The 15,951-nt window shown below is 47.4% G+C and overlaps 1 protein-coding gene across 4 annotated transcripts in view; it reads right to left on the bottom strand.

The window, feature by feature from the left end:
* The window catches only part of B3gntl1 (UDP-GlcNAc:betaGal beta-1,3-N-acetylglucosaminyltransferase like 1), a 60,394-nt gene extending 50,197 nt beyond the window's left edge, over window positions 1-10,197 (bottom strand). For 2 of the 4 annotated variants that reach the window (XR_009592639.1, XM_021654206.2), the window contains exons 1-3: window positions 10,001-10,197; window positions 8,278-8,394; window positions 8,091-8,190 (exon numbers count right to left, since the gene is read on the bottom strand). Coding sequence is in view for 3 of the 4 variants with exons in the window: in XM_021654206.2 (XP_021509881.1) it covers window positions 8,091-8,190; window positions 8,278-8,394; window positions 10,001-10,048 (265 nt within the window). In the remaining variant the exon portion in view is untranslated. Of the gene's footprint in view, window positions 1-8,090; window positions 8,191-8,277; window positions 8,395-10,000 lie in introns of those variants that run through there. The other 2 variants (XM_060386206.1, XM_060386208.1) reach the window with 1 other exon arrangement.
* Window positions 10,198-15,951: the final 5,754 nt, after the last annotated feature.

Genomic DNA, 15,951 nt, shown 5'->3' with positions numbered 1-15,951 from the left:
CTTATGCCAAGCTGGCATGAATCCAGTCAACACACTTCTCATCCTGACCCAGCTGCCCAGTGTGAACTAAGTCCCAGGTGGGCTGGCGAGGACTAGGAATCCCGGATGAGAACTTCCCAGACCCCTGAAATGGCAGCTCCTTCTGTCTTGGCAGTAATGTCCTTGAGAAAACTAGGGCTCTGGGTGTCCTTACCTCAGGTCACATGGCAGGCATCCCATGGTGACAGACAAGCTGAGCTGACGTCAGGGATTGCTGTCCAGCTAGCCACAAGCCCTCAGCTCCTTTAACAAGTTTGGGCAGAAAGAAGCTTCTATTATCTCATCGGCAGCACAGAACTGTGACTGGACCTTGTGTCTGAGACCATGACTATGGCAACCCTTATAAAAGAAAGCGTTTAATTGGGGCTTGCTTATAGTTTCAAGGTTTAGTCCATCGCCAGCATGGCAAGAAGCATGGCAGCATGTAAGCAGACGGGGTAGCTGAAAGTTCTACATCTAGATCCAGAGACAGCAGGAAGAAGGAAGAAAGGGACGCTGGGCCTGGCTTGAGCTTTTAAAAGCCCAAAGCCTATCCCTAGTGACACAATTCCTTTAACAAGGCCACATCTCCTAATCCCTCTCAAGTAGCACCACTCCCTAATGACCAAACATACGAGCCTATGGAGTCCATTTTTATCAAACTGCCACAATGGCCAAGGGGAATTAGGCTTAGCAGAGCATAGGCCACAAAGGCATGGACCTCACATGTAACAATGTGGTGATAACCCAGGCCTGGGTGTCCCAAAGGACTACAGAGGTGATGGGGACAGGAGCCTAACAGATTTACTACTGAAAACATTGACCTCGGAAACTATCCCTTCAAAGGGGCCTACATTTGACTGGATTAGACTCTGCAGCAATTTATGCCCCATGGTGTCATTAAACAAAAACAAAAAACTGAGCAGCCAGTGGTTACTGGAGCTGAGGGTGTGGAAAGAGAGAAGTTCCTGGTCCAACGAAGACCACTGCCATCCTAGGGAACTTGCGTCTGAGTGGGATCACTAAGAAAGTGAGCAATTCCAGCAGCAACCAGACATCCACCATCTATACCGTCATTTTCCAGCAGAACACAGAAGGCACGAGAAGAAACAGGAAAGCAAGCCCTACATTCAGGGCAAAGGGCAAGTGGCAGAAACTTCCAGTAAGAACAGCCAGACATCAGGTTTACAGCTGAGATTCAGAGCAGCCACTACAAATACATTAAATGCAAAGAAAGCTATGATTATAGAAATAAAGCTGTAACAATGTCATATTTTTCAAAATAGCACTAATAAAAATACAGAATTAAGAATAAAGAACCAAATAAAAAAATTCTAAAGTGGCAACATAGTAACAAAAATTGACTTTTAGTTGTAGACTCCAGACAACATTGACACTGGCAGAATTTGGAAACTTGAAAACAGATAAAGATTTTGCTACTTTAAGAACAAAGAAAAAGAAGGGGAAAAACCAGAGAATAAGGAACCCACTAAGCACACATGTACACATGGCGTATATGCTGCAGGGGGTGGAAAGAAATAAGCAGAAAAATTCATAGGCGACTTAACAGCCGAACCCGGCCCAGATACAGTCAAACACACAGCAATCAACACCTAGAAAGCCAAACAAACTCCATCTAGGAAAACAAACAAGTCACAACAGAGAAAAAATGCCAAAAGATATAATGAACTCTGCACAGTCGCCAGGAGGGAACGACGTGTCACTTGCAGGGTGCATTCATCAGGAGTTGAGGGGACAACAGACAGACGAGTACATGCTAAAAGAGCATTTATCAGATTGACTTTAACATACGTCTGGGTAGCCTGCCAATGGCTAACCGTTGCTTAAATTCCATCCCTGGCAAAAACATAAACACCACCTTCCCCTCCTCCTAAGGTCCCAGCAAACAGAGGTATGATGTCACCAAAGTTCACCTGGGGGAAATGATGAATTTATTAAACTTACAGAGAAATGAGTGAGGGGTTACAGGCAGGATCTGGCCTTGCACCCAGCAGCTTCCGCAGGGCTGCGCAGACGGAGGCCCTCTCCTGCTCTAACCTTCCGCCAAGACACCATTAATTAGGACAAAATTGAAAACAAGTTGTTGGGAGGGTTAGCTGGATATCTTCCAAGCTTTCCTTCTATGTGGGAGGCTCAGCTGTGACGATCTCTTCCTTCTATGTGGGAGGCTCAGCTGTGACGATCTCTTCCTTCTCTGTGGAAAGGCTCAGCTGTGACGATCTCTTCCTTCTCTCTCTTGGGAGCAGGCTCTGCACAACTGACAACGGCAGTACTTTGGCAGAGACAGCATTCCCGTACAACACTGTCCCACACTGGAGAGGCTGTGAACCCTGTCCAGGAAGCTGGCTACAGCAGTATCCAATCTGGTGCTAAAGGCCCAGAGGATTCCTAGAGAGTGTCAATCTTCAGTACGCATGAGACTCTCAGGCCGGGTTTTGACATTAGACAAGGATGGCAGCAGCAGCGCCAGCAGCAACAGGTAGGTGAACTTGCCAGGGAGCATTAAGGAGTCAGGCAAAAAGCAAAGTTTCCTTCTTCTACCTCCTTTTATGTAGCCTGCCACCTGGAGGTGCTACCCACATTCAGGGTGGGTCTTCTCACTTCAAGCAACATGCTCCAGAAAACCCCTGGCAGGCCCGTTCAGCAGCTTATCCACTGACTGTAGATCCAGTCAGTGGATAAGCAGGAGTAAGCACTGCACAGGGTTTCCTTTTCACCGCTGTGACCAAACACTCCAGCCTAAAGCATCTTAGCGAAGGAAAGGCTTTCTCCGCTCCAGGCCTCCAGGGCAGAGTCCATCACTGTGGAAGTCCGTGCAGAAACCACGCAGAGGCTTCCAGCGCAAGCCCGAGAGGACACTACGTGCTGGCTCACTCTATGTGCAGCTAGTTTCAGTACACAGCCCAGGGAACGAGCCCGCCTTCCCCGCCTGAGTTAACAACTAGGACCGTCCCTCACAGACAACCCCTTTACAGAGCAATCTGACCTGGCAATTCCTCGATTGAGAGCCCTTCTCAGATGACTCCAGCAGTGTGGCGCTGACAGTGAAAGCCACTATGACGCAGGAAGCTGCAATGACGCTAACAGCTGGCTGACTAGAAGCGAGAGGGCCGGAGGACTCCATCACAGACAACAGACACCGTCACCCAGAGTCTCCTTCTCAAAGGGAAAGACAAATGAAGACACTCCCAGATAACGCTGAGAAAACCACTAAAGTTCTTTAGGCTGAAAAGATTGACAAGACCTCAATCCAGTCAAAACCCAGAACCCAGTGAAGGCTGAACACAGCATTGTAGAAGGTAGTGTGAATGCGTAGCATTTCAACTTCCACTAACTGACTTAGAGAGTGACTGTGTAAGGAGCCGAGCGGGAAGGAGGGGTCACTTGGCATGTAGGTTTGATCCCCAGAACCCACGTAAAAGACCCAATGGGCAGTGTCTGCTAGGTGTACCTGTTAGAGTGACCTAATTTAACTCTGGCTTAGCAATCTCTGATGCACTTCCATAATAGCCAGAAGAGGCTGGGCATCCTGGGAGTCCACCTACTTCCTAAGATCACCTGACTTCTGGATAATCACCAAATGCTTCACGGTGTGGCAGAAATGTGGGCTCCAACATACATGCATGTTTCTCTGAGGGAAGGCGGTGAGGCTGATAGCCAAGAACAGCGTGTACCCAAGCCATCCCGAGGCACCTGGAAAACAACTCAGCTCTTGAGAAACAGGCAGCTTGGGGGAGTTTGGGCTTTGTGTTGACCAACGAAAAAGACCTCAGTGAGATCGAGGCTACGCTGCTGGCCAACGAGGTGCAAGCTACTCCCTGTACTGGCACCACTGCCCCTTACAAAGCTACTGTGGGGGCTTACAGCACGGGCCCAGGAACTTCTTCCTCCAGGCTTCAGGCACTAACACTCAAATTGCTGAGGCTACTACTAAAATTTTAAGTGGCATGCAGCTGATAAAGACTGGGTATCTTCGCTTTGGGCTGATCAAGCAGCAGGTGTTTAACTATGGCAGCAACCCTAAAATGATCGACACCCCAGAAGAAACTGCATTCTTGCTTCTTAGGGAAGGCATTTGCTCAGGGCCAAGTCCTGTCATCAGTGGGTACAAGTAGGTCCTGGCTTTGTCTTTAGAGACTGAGTATACCGTTCACTTTCTGAAAGGGTCAATTCTTGGCTGGTCCATCTGCACTTGTGGCCGCTGTCCCTAGGGCTGCCAAGAAGAGTTCGGAGGAGTCCCGTGAAGATAAAGGGCTTGGTCTCTGGCCATTACCCCGAAAAGCAACCAACTCAGCCAATATTCTTTTTGAGAAATGTAAAAAAGCCAAGCACAGTGTTAAATGCCTATGATCTTGGCTCTGGGAATCACAGACAGGAAGAGTGTCAGCCAGCTAGTCTTGGCCAGTCAGTGAACACCAGTGTTATATTAGGTCACTAATATTTACTATTGATATATCTTCTGGTAAAGCTTGCCGTTAATCCTAAACAGCTGTATAACCAAATCACCACATAGAGACTGGGTTTATTTAATTAACCTAATACACAATGCTGGGCAATCACTACCTCCAAGCCCACGTAGTTTCTACCATTCAGATTTCCCACATTATACTTGCTTTTTGTGAACTCTTCGGTCTGGTTCATTCTCCACAATCTCTTCTCCAGCCCTGCTCTCCTAGCTCTGCCCCCGCCCTTGTGCCTCCCACTCTTTTCCTGCCCTCTGGCTCCTCCCCTCTCCCACCTCCTTTCCCTTGCTCAACATAGTGGCTGTTTGCTTTATTTTGGATGTTTACACAAAGTTGAGACAGGTGATGCTAAGAATAAGTATCACAATGCAATGTCTGGATTGAAACCAGAGAGTGGGGAGAGAAATCAGCATTTGAATGAACAAGGGTATACATCCCAAAAGAACATAATACCAACACACCAGGGTTAGTGAGAGACCTTGTCTCAAACAATAAGGTTGAAAATGACAGACGTCTAACATGAACATGTGCACGACACAGACACACACCCTTAACAAGATTCCCGCAAACTGAATTCCACAGTCCACTAGAAAGACTGCACAGCATGACTGACTGGGACTTACCCAATGCACAAATGGTTCAACACTGGACTTCAGTGCAACACATAATCTAGTATGATGAAGGAAAAAAAATCAGCTTCTCCAATTGATGCCAAAAAAATAAAATCACTTCACAAAATCCATCCCAACTCCTTTTATTAAAAATAAGATATTCAATAAACCATCAATATAAGAGGACTTCCTCAGTTGAATAAAAAACAGTTGCAAACCCCATAGCTAGTCTCACACTCAACAGTGGAAGGCTGTAAGCTTTACCCTAGTGTCAGGGTACAGATAAGGATGCCCAAGTTTACCACGTCAAGACTTACTAGAACTTTTAACCCAATCAATTAAACAAGAAAAGGAAAATGTCAAAATCAGGAGCTAGGCATGGTGGCACATGCCTAAAGCATAATGCCCAGGATACTTAGCAGAAAGATCATGGGTTTAAGGCCACCATAGCCTGGGCTACAAGGAACACACACACATGAGCACATGAACACACGCACATGCACACACACACATCACAGTAAGAAGGAAAACTACTGCTATCTCAATTATTACATGACACTATCTTTAAAAAGAAAAGAAAAGCTATTAGTGCTTATAAACAAATTAATCAAAGCTGTTAGATCTACAGTATCAATGCTAATGAAAATGAGCAGTCCAAGAAGGAAATTAAGAAAACAATTTACCTGGTTGAAATATATATCAATAGCTGAGTGTTTGCTTGTATGTGCAAACAGAAAACACACAAAAAGCTACAATAGCTAAAAACAGGCTTCAGGGATAAGGATGCCACACAGAACAATGGAGAGCTCACGCACCTGTGGTTAACTGATGTTCGACAAGAGTTAACTTGACAGCTGGGCGGTGGTGGTGCACAGCTGTGATCCCAGCACTTGGGCAGAGGGATCTCTGAGTCTGAGGCCAGCCTGACCTATAGGGTGAGTTCCAGGACAGCCAGAGCTACACAGAGAAAAAGGGGTGGGGGTGGGGCGCACATGCTGTCGATGACTGGATATGGCCCAGTGCTTACGAGCACCAACTGCTCTTCCAGAGAACCAAAGCTCAACCCCCAGCACCCAGGAAGCTCAGTCTCCGGGAATCTGACGCCATCTTTGGCCTCCACGGCACCTCCAGGCACACTCACACAGTGCACAGACACACAAAGGCCGAACACCCATAAACACTAAAAAGCAAGGAAACGCTGAATGCTACTGAAATGAGATAACACCTACAAACTTTCCAAAAAAGATGTTTAGTCAGGGGACAAACATTTATATCAACTGAGCTGTCATTTATGAAAATTAACTCAAAATAGATTGAAGACTAAATATAAGCGCTAAAAGAATAAAAATCTCTAAAGTGAACAAAGGAGAAATTTCTTTACAACCTTGACCTAGTAATGGCTGTTTTAGATATTGACACCAAAAGACATACCATGAAGAAAAACTAAACTGGACATCAGCTGTAAACGTTTGTGTACTAAAGGAAACTGCCATAAGAGACTAAAAGGATAACTCCAAAAACATAAGAAAATGTATGTAAATATCTATCTAATAATGCTTTGGTCCGCCATATATATGTATAAACACACACATATACACATTGTTCCTACAGCTCAGCAATGAAAAGACCCAAGTAAGCAAAGGACAAAGAGTTGAATTTCTCCAAGGATACACATAGCCAGAGCGCACATGGAAGGTTCAACATCATTAACCACTTGGAAACGCAGACAGACCCACAATGAAACGCTGCACACGCACTAGAATGGCTACAACAGTAATTATAGAAGAAAATAACAGGTGACAGTCAGGATGTGAGTAAAACTGGAACCACTGGAAAGCATAAAATGGTACTACCACCGAGATGACCAGTTTTGCAGTTCTTCAACTTGGTAAATACAAAATTAGAAGGCATATGCTCAACAGATTTGAAAAACAATGTTTATATATTCAAAACAGTTGGAGAACCAGTGTTCAAACAAAAATAGTTGTATTTCTGCTACACAAATACTTGTATTGGCACCATTGATGAGAATTTTCAAAAAATGGAAGAATCTAAATGCCCAATCAATGTATAAACAAAATATAGCTCATCTGTACAACTGAATTATTCTCTAATAAGGAATGAAATATTAATATGTTACAATAGATTAATATTAATAAAACTGTGCTTAAGGAATTAAGTTAGTTATAAGAGTGCATATTATGGTTGCATTGATATTAAATGTCCAGAACTGACAAATCTGCAGACATGAACTACATCAGCGATTGCCTTGAACCAGAGTAACCCATGCCCTTAAGAGAAAGCCAGACATTCAAGATCAATGCACTAGCAGATTTGGTATCTGGTGAAGGCTGCTTTTTGGTTCACAGTGGTTATTTTTCCTTTGTCCTCGCACATGAAAAGTGTAAAGGGCTATGTGGGGCATCTTCTCTAAAGCACTAGTCCTATTTCCATTCATGAGTCTCCACCCGATGACCCATCGCCTCTCAAGACCACACCTCCTAAACCTACACATGGGTTGGGAGTGGACACAAACACTGAGACAGCAATAAACCTTTTCCAAAGAATGAGAAACTGGCTGGTGGGAGGCAGCGGTAGGCAGAGGCAGAAAGAGCTCTGTGAGTTCCAGAGAGAGAGAGAAACTGAGGCCCATTTGGTTCTCAGTGGGCAGCAGACCTAACCACCAGACCTGAAGATCACAGGGTACTTTTCTCTAGACTGACAATATGAAATCATTTAAGTTTGCAGGCTGAGCCAGGCAGTAGTGGCATATGCCTTTAATCCCAGCACCAGGGAGCAGAGACAAGCAGATCTTTGTTAGCTCAAGGCCAGCCTGGCCTACAGATTGAGTTCCAGGACAGCCAGAGCTGTTACACAGAGAAACCCTTTCTCAAAAAACAAAACAAAACAAAAACAAACAAACAAAAAACAAGTTGGTAGGTTTCTAAGAAATCAAAATTACAATCTGCTCTGTTACCTCCTCTGGGAGAAGGAGAGTCATGGCCTCCAGTGACGACAGAGATGCCGGAATCCTCCAGTTTTACCTTCCAGTTTTCAATGATGGTTCTCGACTTGTCCTGTAAGTATGACACAGCAGGTCAGGAAAGTTCCCTCAAATGTAGTTTGTAAAACATTCACTCACCCAACAGCTGCCCCATAAATACCTTGCTGGCATCATTAAAAACCGAGAGCTCCATGGTGCCGTCAAAGTCCTGCTGTAAAACAGACATCAAGCACTCCTCCAGCCACTGCTCGGCATTGTGCACCGGGAGGACAATGGTCTAGAAGTCAGAGAAACGAGTTAACAAACAGCCCTGGGGAACTGCACGCCCTTCACCACCTGTGAAATGTTATTCCAGAAAACGAGGCCCTGGCCTTCAGGTGGCCTAGCCCAACAAACCAAAGATATCTGTTCCTCCTAAGCTCTTGACAGTCATTTGGTCCATAATATTTAATAGGTCTTAGGTTCCCCTTAAGTTCTTGGTGCTTTTAAAGAAGTGCTCCATTTATTCATCTGCTGTTATGTGTACACATGACCCCTGGTGGGAAGTGTCTTTACCCACTCATCTACCTATTCCCCTCTAGATGCTTTTGGAAGGGGGGACTAAAAAGCATCAAAATGACCCCTAATTCAATGGCAAATTCATCATTTTAAGCATGAGGCAAAAAGCATCACCTATCCCCTGCTCATGAGAACCAGACTCCAACAGAGTGACCTCACAGGGGTCATCACGGCTCATCCAAAAGCCGCTGGACCAAGAGGACACGTACAGGCCTTTAATCTTTGTCCATATGTGAATTCAGGCACCAGCACAAAGTCAAAAATTCCTAAAGTGGTGTGGAATAAAATCACTGAAAACTTAGTAACAGAAAGAAGAGTTGTCATGGCACTGTCTCACCTTTATATCACAGTAAGCAGTAAGAACAGCCACAGAAATTAACAGTTGGCATCACCCCTGAGGCTAATGTGCAAAAAGTGGAGCTGTTTCTGAGCAGGAAAACCAACAGTTTAGGTAGGTGTGAACATATACACACATATATGTACATGTTACATAGCTACATGTAACAGACAAGGCCTACAAATAATGTAGATAATACCTACATTATTAAAGATAGCGTATAATCTACAGCTTTAAATTACTGAATCTGAACACGGCTATACAAAGCTTATAAGTGAGTGTTGAAGGCATAGTGTACCAAGTTCTTGAAGGAAACGCTCTCAAGAGCTGATGATCCAAAAGTCGCATTTCATCCTGTTTGTGCTTGTTCTTAGACTTCTTATTCGTCATTTATTTGAGCTTCTGGGGACTGAACCCAGGGCCTTGCACATGCATGTCACAGTTACACCCCAGTCCTCTGGACTTACTTTATAAAGAGAACATGTTTAATTTTCTCAAGACCTACAAGATTTAAAATGAAGAAGGGTGTGGTGACGCATACTCGTTATCAGTAAACCGCACGCAGTTTCAAGGTTAGCGTTGCAGGCCAGCCAGAGATACTGACCTAACAACATAAAAATGATACAATGTATATTTTTTCTGACGATAGGCCTTGATTTACCGGTTCCCAATCTCAGTAAGACGGGCATGAAACCTACAATCCACTTGGCGCTGGGCCTGTGAATCACACCGACCCTGACATCTAACCCACCAGCTGGGTAGGTGGACCTGGGGGTTGGCAGGGGTGGGGACGCTAGAGTGCCGGGCAGGTAGGTGTGCAGGTTTGTGTTCGGCAGGAGCTCGGGCTCCCGTGCCATAGGCCCACCAGGGAATGGTGGGAGCCCTCCAAGCTAGGGCAACGTTCAGAGGATGAATCCCGGGTCGGGGTGGGAGAAAGAGCAACAGAGGGGGCGAAGGGAGGCGCCGTGTGTCACCCCGCCATACCTACCACTAGGGCCGGGGGGCCGCGCGGAGTGGCGTTCTCCGGGAGCTGCATGGCGGGACGCCACCGCCCTCCTTTGGCACGCGCGGCCTGCCCGGGAGCCCGAGCGCGCACGGCCAGCTCCGGGAGGTGGTGCGCGGACCACTTCCGCTCGGCGCGGAGCCATGCGGCTCCCCTGCCCGGCCGGAGGCAGGTTTCGGGCCTTGCGGGGCGGGGTCAGCTGACAGCCGCGTGCTATTGGTGCAGAGGCCCGTCCGTCAGCGGGAAGGCGGTGCTTCGAGCGCAGCGGGCGAGCCGGACAGCCGGGGAGGCCGCGGCGCGGGGAGGAGGCGGGCCCAGCGTGGGCGGGCGTGAGCGGGCAGGGTTGGTTTCCGGAACCCGGGGCTGCGGGCCGTCCACAGCCGAGGCTCTCCGGGCTTTGCGGCTTCTTGGCCTGCGGAAGTCCTCTCGCCCCACCTGAGGGAAGTAAGCGCCCACCGGAGCCCACGGGCAAACGAATGTTGTGGAAATACTTCAGAGCGGGGGAGCTTGCGAGGGGCGCCTCCCTGTGCAAGTAGGGGTGACTTAAAAATCCGAACCCGACCACCCGAGCTTGGGCCTACAACTTTGAAAGGGGAAATGGCAATAAGTTGAAAACAGGCGACATTTCATCTGAGTCGTTTGGTCTGACTGCTCCCGGCGGGGAAGAAGGCCCCACGCGGTGGGAGGATCTGGGCCGCCTCTGTCTGGAGTGGGCCGACGGCACCTACTTTGTATGGATCCAGCGCGCTCAAGTGTGTCGCCTGCGTTCGAGGCACGAAGCTCCATCAAAGCCGATGGCTGAGTTCCTCTGCTACACAGAGATGCACGGGCCCCTGGAGGGTGACCAGAGAAGGGGGTGTTCTATGAACTGGGGGAGTCCCCAAGTTGGAAGTCCCACACTGTCGAAAGGTCTCAGGAAATTGCTTTCAAAAGACAGGTGACAGTCCCTGGGCTGCGTGAATGACAGTAGGAGGCTGAAAGGGGATGGGAACGCAGATCCAGGAGAGGGTCCTCAGAGAAAACACCTGGGTGCCAGTGCGGGTGACCACTTGCATTTCTCTTCCAGAGTGCTCTTCTGACTTACGCTTGTGCCTGCAGTGTCTCTGAAAGGAGTGTATTTTAAGATGGCATATTTTGGTCATCTACACCTTCCATTTCTGAGGGGTGACACTGAGGTCACCCACTGGCCTTGGCACCAAGCAGCCCTCAAGAGTTTCCACACTTAAAAATAGCAGGGGACGGGGAGGAGAGGTGGCTCAACGGATAAAGGCCCTGGCTGCCAAGCCTTAAAACCCGGCTTTGAGCCCTGGCACCCACGCAGTGTCAAGGAGAGAGCCTACTGCACAGATATCCTCCGACCTCCAAACATACAGGCTCTGGCTCCTCCACGCCCACGCCCCGACACATGTGCCAGATAACAAAATAAAATGTAATTTAAAAATGGCAAGAGGTCCCAGCAAAGCTTTAGAGGACTGCAGCGCTGGTCCCCTGCTCAGATGTAGCTGATAGGCAGCTCAGTCTCCATGTGGGTTCCCTAGTAAGGGGATCAGGGGCACCCTCTGCTAGTAAGGGGATCAGGGGCACCCTCTGACATGGACTCTGTTGCCTGCTCCTCGATCACTTCCCCCTGGCAGAGTGGCCTTGCCAGGCTACAGAGGAAGGGATTCAGGCAGTCCTGATGAGCTTTGATAGGCTGGGATCAGTTGGTAAGGGAGGAGGGCTCCCCCTTTCTGAGGACTAGGGGAAGAGGGAGGTAGGATGGGACTGGGATGAGTGAATAAATTTTTTAAAAATCTAAATTTAAATAAAAATATCAGAGAAAATTTAAAAGAAATACTTTCCTCAGTAGAAAACAGTGACCTGGTTCCCCTCTCCCCCAGGAAAGAATCTACATAGTCCCTGGCAGTTCAGCAAAGTTCAGCAAAAACCTAGTACCCTTAGCAATCTATCAGCTTAACCTTAAGGGATGCCATGGTGCCCAACCTGTCTCTAAAGCCTGTTCTAGGCATTGCCAAGCTTATTCCTGCCTGTATAAACAGTGTTCACTCTCTTCCATGAAGCTGGAACAGGGCTATGAAAGAACCTCTGCAGGTCACTGTGAGAGCTTTCCAACTCACCCCACAGGTGACAAAAACTGTGAGAGCCCTGTAAATCGGTGTGCTTTGGCTAGCACTCTGCCCCTCTTACCTAGGCTCACCCACTCAGGTTACTACTCTTAATTGCTTTTAAACTCAGGCATGTGGGCATGTCTATGAGCACCTCTCTCACAGGAAAAAAAAATGTTTTCTTTTAAAAATTAAGATCAAATGCAAAATATTCTACAGCTTCTTAGAAAGCAAAGCACTATATCATGTATGGTATTTTTACTGAAACTGCATCTTATCTGAAAAGCCAGTAGAAAGTAGAAAGCACTAAATGAGTGGAAATACAACCTTATCTTTAAGTCTAACCAAAGCAATCTGAGAATTTTTTTAAAGACCCTGTGTTCCCTCGGAGTTAACGGGTAGGGAATAGTTTAATCTTAAATGGTGTAGTAGTAAGTAGCATTCTGGCTCCCGGAACGGGCTGGAGATCAGGAGTCAGAGGTAAGGAGGCACAGGGAGCTTCTGCACCTTTGCAGCACCTGGCATTTGGAGTGGGCTGGAGCCACTTGTGTCTCACACACACGCGTGGAGGCCAGAAGAGGGAGCTGGATCTCCTAGAACTCGAGTTACAGATGGCTATGAACAGACTTGGGGTGCTGGAGTCAAACGCAGGTCCTCACAAGAACAACCAGTGCTCTTCATGATGAGCCTTCTTGATGGCCCTGCTATTGTGCAGGTTCCCCCGATATGGAAACATCCATTCTTCAGGGAAGCTTCTTAAGCAGGAAGGCCAACAACTCAAAATAGCTTCAGAAAGTTCCTAAAACTGGCCAGACTCACTAGGTCCCTCCCTGCCAGATTAAAAAAAAATCAAAGCTGAGGAAGTCCCTCTCAAACTAAAGGAAGCTGAGCTGCAAAGAAGATTGAGCCAGACCTTGAAGAAGTGGAAACCAGCCAAGCTCCTGGAACTGAGACACCCAGAAAGTATTCCTTTCCAACCTGTCGAGCTGCCTGTAGGCTGGGCAGTGTGCTCCAGGTTCCCAGATTTTGTGAGCTGTCACTCATGCTGGGGTGAGCCTTGGTTATGTAGCTGTCTTTGAGTCATTTCTCCTCCTGAAAGCAACCTTAATAAAACTCATTGGTTCACCAAATTGGACTTGAGTGGTGTCTGTGCTTTAATCTGTCATGACAAAGGGTGAGTAGACATTTGTGTTCCATCTCCCCAGGAAAAGTCTTGGCACACAACACCTGGAAGCTCCTTTTTGCAAACATTAAGCTCCTGGTGGTAGCAGGTGCTGTTCTGAAATCCAAGGTGGTGGAACCGAAGCTTGGCCCCTTGAGGTAGGTGGTCTCATCAAAACACCACCAAAGGACCAGGCTATGCAGGCTGGTACTATCGCAGGCAGAAGATGGGAAGTGAACAGGGTGTTGTGTTTACTGTGTCAAAAGTGTGTGGTCTTGAATCAGAGGAAAGAAGAGCAGGGATAAAGGATATGGATGAGCAATTATGAGCATCTGAACAAGAGTGATACCAAACTCCTGAAGCTGCAGCTTAATGCTGCGTGTACAGGAGGTGGGGGAAAGCTACCTGTGCCTATTTAGAGGTCTCAGTGCTAACTGCCAGGACTTAAAGGGAGAGCAAACTGCTGTGGTCTGAAATGTCGTGTCTCCCAGGCCCATGTATGGGATGTTAGATGGGGCTTCTTAGGAGGTACTTACTTCATGGAATTAGTTGCCACAATGAGACACTTAGGGAGCCTGTGCATCTTCTGCCATGTGAGGACAACAAGAGGCGCCTCTCTGAGGATGTTGCCCTCGCCAAACACTGAGACTCCTGGTATATTGATCATGGATTCCCAGCCTTCAGAACTATGGAAAATAAAATTCTACTCTTCATAATTTATGTAGACTATGTCTGGTGGTGGTGGGGCACGCCTCTAATCCCAGCACTCAGGAAGCAGAGCCAAGCAGATTCTGATTAAAAGAACAAACTGATCCATAGAGTGAGTTCCAGTATAGCCAGGTTTATACAGAGAAATCCTGTCTCGAAAAACCAAAGTAATTAAAAAATAACTTACCCAGACTATGATATTTTGCTATCGCACTCCAAACACACCAGATGCTAGTTTCTAAAGTTTGTAACTTCACGATGCTGGTACCAGACTCAAAGACTCAGTGCAGATCTACTTTACAAGACTTGGGCATTCCTGGGCCCTCAGTGACGGTCTGTCAGGCACACAAGCAGCAAAGGCCAAGATGAAAGCTTTAAAGCAATAGCCAGGTGGGCTCTCAGTCAAAGCCTCAAGACCTCCACTGTTGTTTCTGGGACAGACCTCAATTTACTGAGGAGTGAACCTCTTCTGCTCAAAGTCAGGATGCCTGGACTGTAGAAAACTGCACCTCTCCAGAAACCTTCAATTCTCAAGACAAAGACAGGCTAAGGGCATATAAAGCTCCCTTTTCTATCCTACCTCATATTTTATAGGCTAGTTATGACTATTCCTCACACTTGGAATTTAAAGTTTTGTTCATGATGCTTTTTAGAAATATAATCTACAGGAAATAGACTTGCTGTGGACATGACCCCAAGAGTTCTGTCAGCAGCACGTGCCCCTTGGGGATGAGAGTTCTGATAAGGCAACCCTGAGAGGTAGTCAGAGAATAACTATGTGGTTAGGATGTGTTTCTGAAGGAGGGCAAGCCCCTGTTGTGCAGCAGTTTGCCTTCCATCTTGGAGGGCAACTTCTTCAGACACAGAATATGAAAGGGGAAGCACGACAACCGCATAGCTGATGACACGGTGTTCTAAGCTGCACTGGCTGGTATTGTGTCGACTTGACACAAGCCAGAGTCATCAGAGGAAGGAGCCTCAGCTGAGGAAACGCCTCCACAGGATCCAGCTGTAAGGCATTCTTCAATTAGTGATCAGTGGGGGAGGGCCCAGCCCATGGAGGGTGGTGCCATCCCTGAGCTGGTGGTCCTGGGTTCTGTAAGAAAGCAGGCTGAGCAAGCTGTGGGGAGCAAGCCAGTAAGCAGCACCCTCCATGGCCTCTGCTTCAGCTCCTGCAGCCAGGATCCTGTCCTGTTTGAGTTCCTGTCCTGACTTCCTTCAGTGGTATGGAAGTGTAAAACAAATAAACCTTTTCCTCGCCAATTTGCTTTTTGGTCACAGTGTTCCATGACAGCAATAGAAACCCTAACTAAGGTACAGGGGAGATGAAACACACTCCATCCTCAGGGATGCTCTTTAACACAGAAAGTGAATGGCTCAAAATTGCGTCAGGAAGTCCTCAAAGCTGACCAGATTCACTAGGCTCCTCCTTCCCCAAGAGCGTATAAATAGCAAAAATTGTTGAGAGTCATCCTTAGACAAACTCACTCCCCCCAGAGGGAGCAGAAGCCAGATGCCTTAGGGTTTTTATTGCTGTGATCAAACCAAAAGTAATTCGAGGGGAAAGGGTTTGTTTCAGCTAACAGTTCCACAGCACCGCCATCACTGAAGTCAGCAGGAATCTGGAGGCAGGAAATGATGCAAAGGCCATAGAGAAGAGCTAATTACTTGCTCCCCATAGACGTGCTCAGCCTGCTTCTATTTTACACCCCAGGATCATCTGGCCATGGCTGGCACCACCCACGATGGGCTGGACCTTCCCACATCCATCACGGGCACCACAGGTTGTCTTCAGGCCAACCTGGTGGCCGTTTTCTCAGCCGAGCTTCCCTCTTCCCAATGACTCAAGCTGTGTCAAGATGTCAGAAAACTAGCTAGCACACCAGTTCAGCCTCTGGAAGAAGCATAGACCAGCCCAGCAGTTCAGAAGAAACAGAGACCAGCCAAACAGCATGGAAGAA

The sequence above is a fragment of the Meriones unguiculatus genome, chromosome 7 (assembly GCF_030254825.1).
Source record: "Meriones unguiculatus strain TT.TT164.6M chromosome 7, Bangor_MerUng_6.1, whole genome shotgun sequence".
NCBI classification, from domain to species: Eukaryota; Metazoa; Chordata; class Mammalia; order Rodentia; family Muridae; genus Meriones; species Meriones unguiculatus.
Note: the sequence above shows the minus strand (reverse complement) of the source record. Positions and strands in the feature narration are given on the sequence as shown.